The 15,560-nt window shown below is 47.8% G+C and overlaps 2 protein-coding genes across 23 annotated transcripts in view; one reads left to right on the forward strand and one right to left on the reverse strand.

The window, feature by feature from the left end:
• Positions 1-5,729, forward strand: part of stradb (STE20 related adaptor beta) — a 46,733-nt gene extending 41,004 nt beyond the window's left edge. For all 5 annotated transcript variants that reach the window (XM_069934120.1, XM_069934121.1, XM_069934122.1 and 2 more), the window contains one exon: positions 5,551-5,729. In XM_069934120.1, the coding sequence (XP_069790221.1) occupies positions 5,551-5,714 (164 nt within the window). In that variant the 3' untranslated portion in view covers positions 5,715-5,729. The remainder of the gene's footprint in view (positions 1-5,550) is intronic.
• The window catches only part of LOC138761643 (cation channel sperm-associated targeting subunit tau-like), a 189,483-nt gene that overhangs the window by 5,187 nt on the left and 168,736 nt on the right, over positions 1-15,560 (reverse strand). For 14 of the 18 annotated variants that reach the window (XM_069934105.1, XM_069934113.1, XM_069934107.1 and 11 more), the window contains 3 exons: positions 14,849-14,980; positions 12,444-12,623; positions 7,825-7,956 (listed from right to left, as the gene is read on the reverse strand). In XM_069934105.1, the coding sequence (XP_069790206.1) occupies positions 7,825-7,956; positions 12,444-12,623; positions 14,849-14,980 (444 nt within the window). The remainder of the gene's footprint in view (positions 1-7,824; positions 7,957-12,443; positions 12,624-14,848; positions 14,981-15,560) is intronic. The other 4 variants (XM_069934112.1, XM_069934103.1, XM_069934099.1 and 1 more) reach the window with 3 other exon arrangements.

Raw genomic sequence — 15,560 nt, forward strand, 5'->3', positions numbered from 1 at the left:
TCCACAGAGCCAGGCTGGCTGTAGCTGCAGTAATTCTGAGTGAGACTTCGGGAGGCCGGCGCAGGCTTATATCCTGGAGGGTGATTGACACCCGACTGGGTAGGACCTGATCCATTCAGGCCGACTGATCGACAGCCAGCCAGGTGTTGTCCTGTCCTTTTACACTCCTGCAGGTACAGAGGTTGCCCTTTTCAGTAGGCTGATGGTGTACCACCACATTCACCCCCTTCTTTAAAATTGTCCCGGGGGGCAGTAACAAGGAATCATACCTACTATACAAAATACAATATTTACAGATTGAGACAATCCGGTGGCCACCAGGGTCTCTGTTACGGTTGTAGAACTGGCTCCTGGTCACTGGTCGGAGGGGAAGTGGGGGGGAGGGGTGGCAGCAGGGGTCTGTGTGACTGGTGTGGTCCACGTGGAGAGGTGGCCAAGGAGGCCATGTGTGAGAGTCATATTGGATGGGTTGGGGGGGGGCAGGTTCATCCCCGAGGGCTGAAGCGGCCTCCTGGTGGTCAAGGAGGTCCTGTGTGCCCCATAGCTGCCTGGGGACGGGGATGTATGCCCAGTCGGCATCATCCTGGGCTGAAGGATGCCGTGGAGTGGTGGGTGCTCCTGCTGGTGCCAGGTCCCTGGTTGAGACAGTGTCCTCCCTGCCACTGCCGAACCTAATGTAGGCATAGTTGTGGTTCGTGTGTATGAGGAAGACCTGCTCGACCAGGGGTTCGGCCTTGTGTGTCCATATGTGCTTATGCAGGAGCACCGGTACCAGGGACGCGAGCCATGCTGGGAGGGACATTCCAGTTGCTGACTTCCTGGGGAATGAGAACAGACGTTCATGAGGGGTCTCATTGGTAGCTGTACACAGCATTGACCGAATGGCATTGAGCGCCTCGGGCAGGGTGTCCTGCCAGTACTCAACGGCCCACCCTTTTGACTTGAGAGCCAGGAGGACTGCCTTCCAGACCACCCCATTTTCATGTTGCATTTGCCCATTTCCTCTCGGGTTATAACTCGTCGTGCGGCTAGTCGCGATGCCCCTCGCTGTCAGGTACTGGCAAAGCTCATCACTCATGAAACTAGACCCGGTCGCTGTGGATGAAAGTGGGGTAGCCAAACATGGTGAAGATCTGCTGCAGGGTCCTGATGACGGTGGCCGTGGAGGTGTCCGGGCAAGGGATAGTGAAAGGGAAGCGTGAGTACTCGTCCACTACCATGAGGAAGTAGACATTTTGGTTTGTGCAAGGCAGGGGCCCTTTGAAATCCATGTTGAGACACTCGAAGGGCCAAGTGGGCTTTATGACATGGGCCTGGGGCGGGCGGAAGAAACGGGGTTTACACTCCGTGCAGACCCAGCAGGCCTCAGTCATGTCCCTGACATCCCTGATGGTATATGGCAGGTTACGGGACTTAATGAAGTGGTACAACCAGGTGACACCTAGATGGCAGAGGGACTCATGTAGTGCCTGCAGCCTGTCGTCGTGCATAGACGTGCAGGGTCCGAGAGAGGGCATCAGGTGAGTCATTAAACTTTCCGGGGCGGTACTGGATGTTGTAGCTGTAGGTTGCCAGCTCGACTCTCCAGCGCAGGATCTCGTCTTCCTTGATCTTCTCTTGTGGGTAGTGTTAAACATGAACGCTACGGCCCGCTGGTCAGTGAGGAGGGTGAATCTCCTGCCAGCCAGGTAGTGGCTCCAATGGTGGACTGCTTTCACAATTGTTTGGGCCTCCTTTTCAATGGCGGAATCCCTTAGCACGAAGCCGTGGAGGGTCCTAGAGAAGAAAGTGACAGGGCACCCCCCCCTTGGTTGAGGGTAACAACGAGGCTACCTCGGAGGCATCGCTCTCCACCTGGAAAGGGGAATCCTCATCCACAGCTTGCATCGTGGCGTCCGCGATGTCCTGCCTGATACGGATGAAGGCTGCTTGCACCTCGGGTGGGAAGAGAAAAGTTGTAGTTTGGGCCAGTGGGCAGACCTTGTCCAAGAAGCAAGGGACCCACTGTGAGTAGTAGGAGAATAGGCCAAGGGACCTGCGGAGGGCCTTTAGCATGGGGGAAGAGGTAACTCCATTAATGGGTGCATCCTTTCTAGATCTGAGCCAACGACCCCATGGGCCACGATGTACCCCAGGATGGCGAAGTGGGTGGTGCTGAACACACATTTCTCCCTGTTATAAGTGAGGTTCAGCTCCGCGGCCGTCTGGAGGAATTTTTCCAGGTTAGTATCGTGGTCCTTCTGGTCACGGCCACAGATAGTGACGTTATCCAGATATGGGAACGTTGCCTTTAGCTTGTGCCGGTCTACCATGCGATCCATCTCCTGCTGGATGACTCCAAAGGGAACTCGACAGAACTGGTACAGGCGCCCGTCCGCCTTGACGGCAGTGTAAAGTTTGTCCTTCGGGTGGATGGGAATTTGGTGATACGCTGACTTCAGGTCAATCATGGAGAAAGCCCAGTAGCGGGCTATCCTCGGCAGAGGGTAGGCATCCAGTTGGGTGCACTGTTTAATGATCTGGTTGTAATCCACGACCATCCTTGGCTTACTTCCCCCTTTGACCACCAGGACTTGGGCTCTCCAAGGGCTGTTACTGGGCTCTATGACACCTTCCGCCAGGAATCGCCGCACCTCTGCCTCGATAAAGTCTTTGTCTGCAGTGCAATAGCACCTACTTCTGGCAGTGATCGGCTTGCAGCTTAGCATAAGATGTGGGCAGAGCACCGATGGGGTGATGCGTAGTGTGGAGAGGCCGCAGGTTGGCCGGGGCTGGTAAGTTGGCGCGCTGTATAATGTGAGTGGAGGTTGGGCCCCCCCGAAAGCAAGGGTGACACTCTGCAGGTGGCACTGGAAATCCAGGACCAGGGGGACTGGTGCGCAGAGTTTGGGCATGACCAGGAGCCTGAACCCCATGAATGCCTCCCCTCCTACAGTTATATCAGCTGAGCAGCACCCAAGGGTACCAACAGTCTTTTCCTTGGTGGTGAGGGCGACCGAGCAGGTGGTGGGGTGGACTTTTAATCTCAGGGAGTGGGCCACACTCGGGTGAATGAAGCTCTTAGTGCTGCCACTGTTGAACAGGCATTTTGTTACCTGCCCATTGACTTGCATGTCCATCATCGAGTGCCTGAGGTTGTGAGAGATGTCCCTGGTCAGAGTGGTGGGAGCCAGGACCATCTTGGGGTCGGAGTCATCACTCTCCAGCTGTGTGCGGTGATTTACGGTGACCGGAGGTGTGGGGAACGTTGGTAGTGCGGCCTGGTCGTTGCCCGTGTTGACCACGTTGACGTTAGTCGTGGGGTGTGGTGTGCAGCAACCAATGATGTCCAGAGGCGTGGATTGCGTTGGTGGGGCGGCCTGGTCATCACCCGTGTTGACCACATCATCCCCTTCATCGTCGGGGGCCCTCCGTGTCGGCTGCTGCCTGATCCAAAATGGCAGCGGCACAGGGGGACCCGCCGCGTGTCTGGCCTCCTTCCCCAGCCACGTTCGTTGTGCCGGCAGAAGTGATGTCGTTGCAGCCGGCAGAAGTGACGTCATTACATCAGCCAGAAGTGACGTCACACCTTGAGCCAGAAGTGACATCACTGTAGTTCTCGGCAAGCGGCGCTGGTGAGGACGGGGGCTGGTCCAGATGCTCAGGGCACACGCTGCGATCATCGCTGGTGAGGCCGGATGCTGCACTGACAGGGTCGGGGAAGGCGGAAGTCGTAGCAGGGACAATGGCGCCACCTGGCACGCGCACATGGAGGGGTCCACAGGGGAGGTGGGGAGGTCATAGAGGGCCGCTGAACTGCCGGCTGGTTTTGAGAGGCACACTTTAGCAAGGTGGTCTTTCTTGCTACATTGGGAACAGTACTGGTTCCTAGCCAGACAGTTTTGGTGCGATCATCAGTCTGACCCACACCAGGACCCACAGTACTTACAGGGGTGCCAGGTGCCTGCCGCAGCGACATTCTCCTCCCCAACTTGGTCTGGGGGTGCAGCTGCAGTGTGAGAGGGCCATGAGGGAGCCTGGGGGAACCTAGAATCGAAAGCTTCGATGTGCAGGGCTGCAGCTTCCAGGGTTCAGATCACTTCCACTGTCTTGGTCAGGGCATAAATACTATCTTCCAGCAGCTTCTCGAGCGTAGCCCTCACACGAAGGCATCCCGGATCAGCCTCTCGGCCTCCTCTGTGCCTACCCTGGGTTCAGACAGACATGGTCGGGCCAACTCTCGCAGGTGTCCCAGGTAAGACTCAGCCGTTTCCCCGGGTTGCTAAGCTCGGGTATTGAGGAGGTACCTTGCACAGACCGCATTCATGGGGGGCTTGTATAAGTTCTTGAGAGTGTCCATTGTGCTCTTGTATATGGAGCAGCCTTTGGTTGCTTGGAATGTGTGGGGATCCAGCTTTGACCGGAGTAGGACCAGCCTCTTCCGATCTGAGTCCAGGATGCCGCCTGCATGTGCCTCGATGATTGCCTCGACCGCGTGCCGCCTGATCTCGAAGCGTGTCTGGGCTTCCGGCTGGCGTGGGTCAACTTCGAGGCTCCCTCGCTCAGGAGTTTTTCCCATGGCAGCCATGGGAAAAATTTGTGGATTAAATTGTGGTGCATTGTTAGCCAGAATCAGACACACACAAGGTAAAAAACTGTTCAACAGGCTTTAATCCACAAAGACTTCCACAGAGCCAGGCTGGCTGTAGCTGTAGTAACTTTGAGTGAGACTTTGGGAGGCTGGCGCAGGCTTATATCCCGGAGGGTGATTGACACCCAACCGAGTGGGACTTGATCCATTCAGGCTGACTTACACTCCTGCAGGTACAGAGGTTGCTCCCTGCAGTAGGCCGGTGATGTACCACCACAGTAGTTTAATACACAAAAATGCTGGATAAACTCAGCAGGTCGTACAGCAATCTTTATGGCACAGACACATAACCAATGTTTTGAGTCTGTGCCCTTAAGGTATGAACAAATTGGTGGGGGGAGGTGCACAGGCCCACAGGCTAGAGGTCATAGGTGGATAAAGGTAGGAGGGCAGAAGAGAACAAAAATTGTGAACTTATGGTGAGAGGAAAGCTCGCTGAAATGGAGGGGGATGGAATTGGAGGAAAGGGGACAGAAGGAGGAAGAGGAGCCAGAGGAGAGGGAGACATAGAAAGGGCTTAATGTAAACTGGAGAAGCCAAGGTTAATGTCATCTATTTGGAGATCACTGAGGAAACACTGAAATTACACCCAGGGTACTAATCAACCGCTTTCTTTCTGTCCAAAATCAGAACATCGTAGTCCTCGATTTCTAAATACAGTAAAATCCCTGTTATCCAGAACTCAAGCAACTGGCAGCCTTAAACAACTGTCATAAAAACTCATGGAAAATAAATTGGTAAAAATTACGGAAGGATAAAATTGGCATACCTCACTGTTAGTTCATCAATCACGCAAGAAGCAACTGGAAAATTCACTTATCCAGCATTTGCCAATCCCTACAGGTGCCAGATACCAAGGGTTTTTACTGTACAAATGAATTGCTGACCACTGCCCGCTAACTCAATGAACAATTTCCCAGTTTCAGATAGCTCCACGAGTACCTGGATGGCTATGATTGGAGAGGAAGCTCAAGCAGTTATATCTACTTATGCCTCGGCACCTGCACTTGAAGACTGTTCTGTGGGCATCTTCAGCCACATCCTCTCTGCAGTCAGTTTCTGTCGGAACACTCTGTGTTGTTAAGCAGAAAGGCTTCAGGAGTGACCAGGCTATAGCTGAAGGAAGCAGCCCATGGTCTACTGGAGGAACTCAGTGGGTTGAACAGCATCAGTGGGGAGAAGTAAAATGGAGCTGTCAACGTTTTGGGCTGGAAATCTGAGCAAAGGGCACAGAGTCTCTCTTCTGCACTCTCAATCCTGACAAAGGGTTCTGACCCTAAACGTCAGCCATTCCTTTTCTCCCACTGATGAGTTCACCCAAGTGATGATGTTTTGTTCTGGATTCCAACGACTGCAGCCTCTCGTGTTAAGTAAATGACTGTCACCACAAGGGCCGGCGACCTCAGCCACACTGCCTTCAAATGACATTTACTTGCTCACGGATGCCAAGATCTCATCACCACCTTGGTCCAAGCAGGGTCCAAAGCGTTTAGTTTCAGTGTGAAGTGGAGGTGACTGTCTGCCCCTGGCAATGATGCATCTTTTGATCATTAAGGAGCTCTGGTAAAATTGTTGTGTGTGAAGGAAATCTCTCTGACCACACATGGGAAGAGGTATGTGATTCCCTGCTCCCAGAGCACATCTGGAAGAGCACCACGGGCAGTGTCCCAGGCCCAACCATCTTCTGTTGTGACACTGATCACAGTCATTCCAGGAGCTGGATGTCCGCTTAAAATTGTGCAACTAAGCAAGAAAATCAGCAGATGCTGGGATCCAGTGCAGCACAGAAAAGTGCTGGAGGAACGTAGCAACATTCATGGGAACTAAAAAGCAGTCGGTGTTTCAGGGCTGAGCCCTTCATCGGGAATCTAGAGTCTACCTGTTTTTCTACATTCCTGAGGAAGGGCTCCTGCACTATCGACTCCCTTTTCCTTCCCGTGGATGCTGTGTGGCCTGCTGAGGTTCTCCAGCACTGTTGTGAAGACTGTGTTAAGTTTCATTCACAACTCCACGGCAAATAAACCAGACTGTGCCTGCATACAGCAAGACCATGAGAAACAGCCAAGCATGGACTGATAATGCCAAGTGGAGCCTCCCCAGGAAGAATGCGTTTTCCTACCTTTCTTTGACATTTGAAGTTTAAACACTGCTGGGGTTGAGTTAGAGCAGTGAGAGGGACTCCCTGCGACTCTGTGTCTGCATGGGTTTTCCCCAGGGGCTCTGGTTTCCTCCCACCATTTCAAAAATACATACAGGGGTTGTTGGTCAATTGGGTGTAATTGGGCAGCACAGCTTGTGGGCCACAAGGGTCTGTAACTGGGCTGTATGTCTGAATTTAAATTTTTTAGAAGTCTGCAAACATTCATTAGTATTACCATTGCCTCATGCTCCCTCCACTCCTACCATCAATATTATGGCATACTCCTCACCGTCCAGGAATAATCCAGCTTCAACAGCTGTCAGGAAGATTTTTACTATCCATAAGAAAGCAGTCCACTTGTTTGGACTCTGTCTACTGCCGCCCACTTGTAGTGTGTCATCTACAACACACACAGCTTGTCCAGACCACAATGACAGCTCTACTGCTGGCCAGGAGGACTAGCCGCTGCGCTGGAAGACCAGTACCAGCCCTGTTGCCCTCCAAGTCCTACCACAGTTTGAGATGGGAAGAAACCACCACCCATCCCTCCACTGTGGCTGGGTCTAAACCTTGAAACCACTTGCCTAACAGTGGCATGGGAGAAGCTCAGGAAAGCAGCACAACAAGACCTTTCCTGGGCAATGGAGAGTTGGGGAGCAAATACCATCCACCCTACTAATGCAGCCAAAAAAAGAACGAATTAAAGAAAAATCCTGCATGTTCAAAAGGAGTTCTAATGGTTATGAGCAAGAAAAGATCTATGACCAAGTATTTGTAGGAAAAAAAAATCAGGCAGCCCCAATAGCAAATACAGTCTGATTGAATTGTTGTGTGCACTGCATATGGCCACTACTGGAGATAATAGGTTGTCCAGACCCATCATTTTGCTATGCTTTCTTCAGCGATCGGTTGCCTCAAGCCATTTTATTTGGAACACAATTCATCAATGGATGAAACAATTAAAGCTCTGGGAAAAGGACCATCATGACCTGTCTCTTCTGAACCCCCACCTCCGTGCCATTCCTGTCATTGACTTGAACAATTTTGTACATACCTTATTGCCCAGGAGTGGAGCATAAATGTCTGTCAGTAAATCGAGCCTCACCTCACTCTTTGAACTCGAAGACTGCTCTCCCGCATAATCATTTCCTTCCACATCCTTTCTGGGATCTGGAACTCCCTGTGTCTATAAGCAGAGGGTTACATCAATGAGGAGAGAAACCACTGCGGGATCCCAATGTCAGCTGAGACAAGGAGGAGTTCAAGTTTTATGTTGAATGGCATGACACCTTTCTAGGGCAAGCCAATCATTTGACACCCTTCAACCATGTGTTCATCCAGCACTGCTTTACATTTATCTGAACCAGTTCTCAACCTTTTTACACCTTAAGACTACCTTAATTTTTAATTTAATTTAGAGATACTGCACAATAACAGGCCCTTCTGGTCCACGAGTCCGCACCACCTAGTTATACCCACATGACTTGTTAACCTGAAACGTATTCCTTTTGTGTAAACCACCAATAACCAACCAGCAAAACACAAGCTGACGAGGGGAGCCTGGCAAATTCGAGCACTTTATCCAGACCACCACAGGTGGATTTGTTTCTGCAGGAATTTCTTTTGAGAATTTTTCTTTTTTTTTTAAATTTTAGAGTTCTAGCATGGTAACAGGCCCTTCCAGCCCACGAGCCATGCGCCCAAATGAATCAATTAAACCTACTAACCCTGTACATTCTGAAAGGTGGAAGGAAACCGGAAACCGACACAGACAAGGAGAAAACTTACAAACTCCTTACAGACAGCACCAGATTCGAACCGGATTCACAGGCACTATAATAACACTGCACTAACCTCTACACTACCATTCTGCCCTAATTTGTTGTCATCAAATTTTCAACTTTGTTTTACATATGACCTGTTTATTCCATCAATAAATTCCTTGGTGTGATGCTGTGGACCACCTGTAACGAACTCATGGACACTCGGTGATCCACAAACCATCGGTTGAGAAATACCGCTCTGAACCAAATCTCTCAGTGACACCCCACACCAGCTGGGATTCACATTCTCTCCCTTCTCTGCGGGCAGAGAGTTTTATGAGAGAGTATAATGCAATATCAGCACGACTGGTGGAAGAAGATCTTCCTGGGACACACAAGGGGTAGGAGAGGGGCCATTTTGCTTTTGTTTCCCAGAGAAAAGTCCAAGTCTGACAGGAGGAAAATGTACAAACTCCTTACAGACTGCACATCTGAACCTTACAAATTCCTTAGAGACAATCAGTGAGGACTGGTAAGAACTTCTCCTCCACAATCTCCATCAGTACCTGAGCACCACAGGGCTGTGTTCTTAGCCCCCTGCTCTACTCACTTTACACGCACGACTATGTGGCTCAGTACGACAATAATAAATTTGTCGACAATACCACAATAGTGGGTTGTATAAAAAAGGCAATGAGTCAGTCTACAGGAGGGAGATTGAAAACCAACAACAACCTTGCACTCAACTTCACCAAAACTAAGGAGCTAATTGTTGACTTCAGGAATGGAAACCCAGAGGTTTTCGATCCATTGATCATTGGGGGATCAGAGGTGGAGAGGGTGAGCAAATTTCAGTTTTTGGGAGTCTCTATCTCAGAGGATATTTCCTGGACCCAACACACTAAAGGCATCATGAAGAAAGCATGTCAGTGCCTCTATTTCTTCAAGAGTTTGTGGAGATTTGTTATTACACCAGAAACCCTGGCAAATTTCTGCAGATGTGTAGTGGAAAGTGTGCTGACTGGCTACATCATGGTCTGGTATGGGAACACCAATACGCCTGAGTGTAAACCCTGCAAAAGGTAGTGGACACAGTCCAAGACATCACAGGCAAAACCATCCTCACCAGCAAGAACATCGACATGGGAAGTTGCCATCAGAGAGCAGCAATCATCAAGAACCCTCACTACCCAATGCACATTCTGTTCTTGCTGCTGCCACCAGTAAAGAGGTACAGGGGCCATAAGACTTGCACCACCAGGCTCAGGAACAGCTGCTATCCCTCCACCACCAGACTCTTCAATAACAAACTCATTCAGAGGCTCATTTAAGGACTCTTACTTGTGCAATTTATTGATTTTTAAAAATTCTCTCTGCATTGCATAATTTGTTTACATTCGTCATCTGTTTACAGTTCTTTATTTGTTTACATGTTTATGCTGTGTACAGTTTTTTTGCGCTACCAATAAGTGGTAATTCTGCCTCACCTGAAGAAAAATGAATATGTGATGTCATGTATGTACTCTGACAATAAATCTGAAATCTGAATCTGTGGAATTGGGCTTTCAGGTGGTTTTCAGTTAGACGTCATACAAGAGGTTCAGAGAAGGAGGATTAAATAGTAGCATTTAGGAGGCTTCCAGACAGATGGATGAATATGCAGGGGATAGAAGGATATGTATTAGGTGCACCAGCAAAAATTTAGTTTAAATTGAGAACCTTGTTCAGTAAGAGTCTGTTATTGTGCTGAAGTGTTCTACATTCTCGGAAACAAGTTATTGGTTAACACTTAAATGAACCCCCCCCATCCATGGGTCCCTGAATCTTCACTTGTATCACTAAACACATTTTACAACTGGTGAATTTAGCATAACTCTGTCTGTTGTCTTCACAGCTTTGGACAGTTCCTGCTCCCAGGAACGGAGCAAGAATTTATGTGGTTAACTTGAGCCTCACCTCACTTCTTGAACTAGAAGGTTGCCCTCTTGGACGATCCTTTCCTTCCACATCCTGTCTGGGATCAGTTTCTGCTGGAACTCCCAGCGTTTACAAGCAGGATTCCAATCAGTGAGATCAGACAAAAACAACAGCTGTCGAGTCCTCAGGTAAACTGGGACAATTCCATTTTTACATTGAGTAATGTGATTTCAAGAGAGAAACAGCCCATTCAGGCCACATCACTCCTGGAAATATTTTCACTGCATAAAAGACCAGCCTTCCACACCTCATCAGAGCTGACATGTCTTCTGTTCTCCCAGCTCATCTTTAAAGTTAGCTGAACCATATCCTTCAAACGCACTCTGCCGAGCCACAGCACATTCAAGGAGAGGTCAATTTATCAGATCTTGGCAGAGAAAAGTGTCATGTAAGTATAAAAAAAATCGGTAATGACTGCATTGAATTATAGGCACACAGGAGATGCTGGGATCTGAAGGGAAATACAATCTCCTGGGGGAACTCAGTGGGTCAAGCAACATCAGTGGGTGAAAAGGAATGGTTGATGCTTTCTCAATAGAGAGTTTGGCTCAAAACATGGATTATTCTTTTTCTCCCCGCTGTTGCTCGAGCTGCGGAGGTCCTCCACAGATTGTGTTTATCGAGTTACAAAGTTGGCATGAGACGTCAGAAGTCTTACATGCACTGACATTCCCTCAGTAGAGGCAGGTTCATTAAATATACTTAAGAGGGAATTAGATCTATTTCTTCAGTATAAGGGTATTAAAGGTTACGGAGAGAAGGCGGGGACGGGGTACTGAACTTTAAGATCAGCCATGATCTCATTGAATGGCGGAGCAGGCTCGAAGGGTCGAATGACCTACTCCTGCTCCTATCTTCTATGTTTCTATGTTCTTCTGTTCAGTGAGTCTCGAACCTTGAGAAACCCTTGGCTCCCTGTCACAGGGTACATGAAAGGGAAAAACGCTATATCCCTCTGATGCATAACACTGGACAATAATTTTTTTCCCCAAAAGGTTTGCTTTCTGAAAAAAAATTGGGGATTATGATAGACAACTCCAAGCTGAACACAACGATAATTTCAGTTTTGCTGCATCATGTAGGAAGTTGGAGAAACATTAAGTTAACTATTGAATTTAGCATGTTTAATGATGCTGACACATTGTGTTAGGTCAAATGATCAAAAAGTGTTTTGCTGCCGATTTTCTTTTATACTCATATATGATACCTCCCGTGTCAGTGTCTAACAATAGTTGCCCAGCTTTTCCATGGTTGCAATGTCCGGGTGAAACCTTTCACCATGTTTGTCACTGACTGAACCGAGATCAGCAGGGAAGAAATCCAAGTGCGAATGCAGAAAATGAATTTTCATTGACGTGTTGAATTTGAATGCTTGCTTGAAGTAGACTTAAAGTATGGCAGGAAATTACAATAATGTTAAATTTAGAAAATGGTACATGATATGAAATTTTTAAGGTGATTTCTATGATCAGCAGCCCAAAATCCATAAAATACACTCGTAAGTGTTCAGCGAGCAAAATCTTCATTGGCCAGTGTAATTTGATGACTTTTCTGCTGGTCTGATCCTCTGCACTCACTGTTCACAATCTGGTTCCCTCCGTGTAAGGGAAGGCAGATTGTGTGTTATACTAAAGAATAGTTTAAACTCAATAACAAGCAGAAGCATAAATTACAAGGTGTCTGAATAGATTAACTAAAATCAGGACACAACTTCTCCGGACACAGGTAAATATTTGGACTTTGGCAAGCTGGTGCCTGCCTTCAGATATACCAACATTGATTGGGTAAGACAGCATATCACAACTGTCTCAACTAAATAGTATTCAGCAAAGGATAAAACCATGAAATCATGTTAGTTGGTGACAAATCAACTCCGTTCTCCAAAATCACAGCATCCCCATGACAATCCCTCAGCTGATCAGCGATCACTCACCGTTTCCTGACTGTTGCTATGTCCAAGGTTGACTTTGTCAGGTTGGGTGCCAGGGTGGGGTGAATCCGGAAAAGCCTGATCACCCACAGATGGTACAGGAGCTGCATCATTCAGAGACTGAATGTCTGGGAACTTGTCTCCTTCCACGCCCCGTCTGGAACCTGCTTCTTCTGGAACTCCCTTCATGAGGTAAAAAATATCATCAATGACCAGGCAATGATGACAGTACTGGGGTTGTCATGTAAATATTGACAGTAGCTATGGATCTGCTCAGGAAGCATTGCTCTCTTCAGGAGCAGCACAGTTAGTATAATGGTTAGTACAGCATTATTACAACGGCTGTGATCTGGGTCCAAATCCAGGGTTGTCTGTAAGGAGTTTATATGCTCTCCCCGTGGGTTTCTTACGTAAGCTCCAGTTTCCTCCCATGTTCCAAAGTCACACAGGGTTAGTGAGTTAATTGGTCACGTGGGTGTATTTGGGCGGCACGGGCTCATGGGGAAGAAGGGCCTGCTAACATGCTGTATCTCTAAATTTTAAAAACTTATCACCCATTCAAACTCTTTCATTATCTTAAAGTAACAATCAAGACAGCTGTTTGCCAGAGATATCCAGACCATCCAATCATTCATGATAGACAAAATCTCACAACCAGTTGGAGAATTTGTTAATCTTTCACTCAGATATTTCTTTGCTATTATTTGGTGACCAAAACTATTTTGCATTTTTCTCTCTCCACAGATGCTGCCTGACGTGCAGAGTATCTCCAGCATTTTCTGTCTCTATTTTAGATTTCCAGCAACTACAAGTAAAACACAAAAATCTACAGACACCATAGTAGAAGTAAAAATACAAAATGCTGCAGAAACTCAGCGGTAAAAATACATAACCGACGTTTCAGGCTTGAGGCATTCATCATGGCATGGGACAATGTCTGAATAAAAGAGATGGGGGGGGGCGGTGGTGGTCGCAAAGGCAGGAGGTGATAGATGGAGAAGGGAGGGAGGGGACAGCAGCGATCAAGGGGAGGAGGGATGGGTGGGTGAGGGGAAGGGGGAGGGAGGGAGGAGAACTGGAAAGGGGAATGGAAGGGGGAAAGAGGAGATCATGCTAGCAGAAACTTGAAAAGTGGGCATTAATGCCATCTGGCTGGAGAGTGCCCAGATGGAAAATTAGGAGTTGTTCCTCCAATTTGCAGGTGGTCTTGGTGGAATAGCACATAAGGCCATGGACAGACATGTGAGTATGAGAGTGTGACACAGGACTGAAATGGTTGACTACTAGGAGGTCTTTTTAAAGCTAATTTTTCAGATTAGTATTCCTTGGGGTTTACAAGAACAAAAAGTGACCTCACTCAATCACGCAAGAACTGAAGAAGGTTCGACAGGGTGGATGCTGGGATTTCGAACAAGAGGATACAATTTCAAGATCAAGATGGCATCTTAAAACTGAAGTATGTTAGTGATTTCTTCTCACAGAGTGCAGGAATCTCTGGAATTCTCTGCTGATGACAACCAGATCACTAAAGTATTTAAAGTGGAGGTGGATAAAGGTCGAGGAGCAGAGGGGTATGGAGAAGATGCACAGAAGAGAAGGTGGGGATAGCGCAGATCAGCCATAATCATGTTAAATGGCAGTCCATGTTTGAAGGGCTAAGTGGGTTCTTCCTGCTCCTAGATTCCTGTGTTTCTCCATCAGAATCCAAAGAGTAATGTCATGGATGTCCTCTGATCCCCACACTCCCCTCTTACTTCTCCGCAACTTGCAACACACTTGCTTTCTCTCTCTTCTAACTCTGACGAAAGGCCTTCAACCAGAAACGTGGGCCTCGATCTTCTCTCAGGACAGATGCTGCCTGACCTGCCTAGTAGTTCCAACCTTTCTTTATTTTGGATTTCCGACATCAGCAGTTTTTTCAGTCCTTGAGAAATCAAATATTTTGGATGTGGAAAGTTGAGATGGGATGAAACTAACTTTTTATGTTGGCTTCTCTCAACGTACTGACTCAAAAGTTGTGTGATGTTCAGAGACGAACGGAAAGAAATACGACTGATTCAACCCTGTGAACACAAGTTCACCAAAAGCTGACTGAACCATCACGGTGCTCATCTCTACTCCTGTTGCCTTTTCCAGGATGTCAAGGCTTTTCAGTTTGCTGCCTACTTCTAAAACACCAGCATCTTTTGACATATGGCAATGATCATGTTTAATCTCTGTGGAACAAAACTCATCAAAGGAGCAAACACTTCAACCACAGGTTGGGAAGAGATAAGCACTTTGTTGTGCTTTCAAAATCATCTTATGCCTGACTTGAACTCCCTGCTCTGTAGTCACACATGGATCACTGACAAGCTCTTTCCTATCCTCGACTTGACATCAACAATTTTGGGCAGTTCTGTACGTACCCCACTGTCTTGGAGTGGAGCAAAGATTTCTGCTGGCAAATCGAACCGCACCTCATTCCCTGAGCTCGAAGGATGCCCTCCTGGATGTTCTTCTCCTTCCACACCTTGGCTGGAATCTGGAGTTCCCCACGTCTGTAAGCAGAAGGATTTCATCAAAGGGAAGAAGCAAAAGAAACAGCTGCAGGATCCCGATGTTAACCAGGTCAGCTCCAGTTTTATGTCGAATAATGTAGGCCCAACTCATCAAGTTCACTTCTCTTTCCACATCTTCAGAGTCTGACACTCCTCTCTGAGATTTGCAATGCTACCTTTCAATGTGTTTCTACCAAACCTTCAAATACACTTGGTGGCAATCAGATGAACAAATTGAATTTATTAAAGACATTATTGCATTGATGTCTAATCTTCAAACCCTTTCATAATACAGTAGCACAGTTGTTGGAGTAGATCCATTTGGAAAAAGGGATTTCACCCACACACATCTTTGGAGTATGGGAGAAAGCTGGTGTATATTGGAGGAAACCCATACAGGTTTGAAAAAAAAGAAAAAGCATAAATGTTGGGGTCTAGCACAGTACACAAAAGTGCTGGAGAAACTCAGCAGGTCACGCAGCATCCATAGGAAGTAAAGCGCAGTCGGATTTCAGGCCTGGGCCCTTTGTTGGGAGTCACAGGGAGAATGTGCAAATTCCTCCACACAGGTATGTGTGCA

The sequence above is a fragment of the Narcine bancroftii genome, chromosome 4, assembly GCF_036971445.1.
Source record: "Narcine bancroftii isolate sNarBan1 chromosome 4, sNarBan1.hap1, whole genome shotgun sequence".
In the NCBI taxonomy this organism is placed as follows: Eukaryota; Metazoa; Chordata; class Chondrichthyes; order Torpediniformes; family Narcinidae; genus Narcine; species Narcine bancroftii.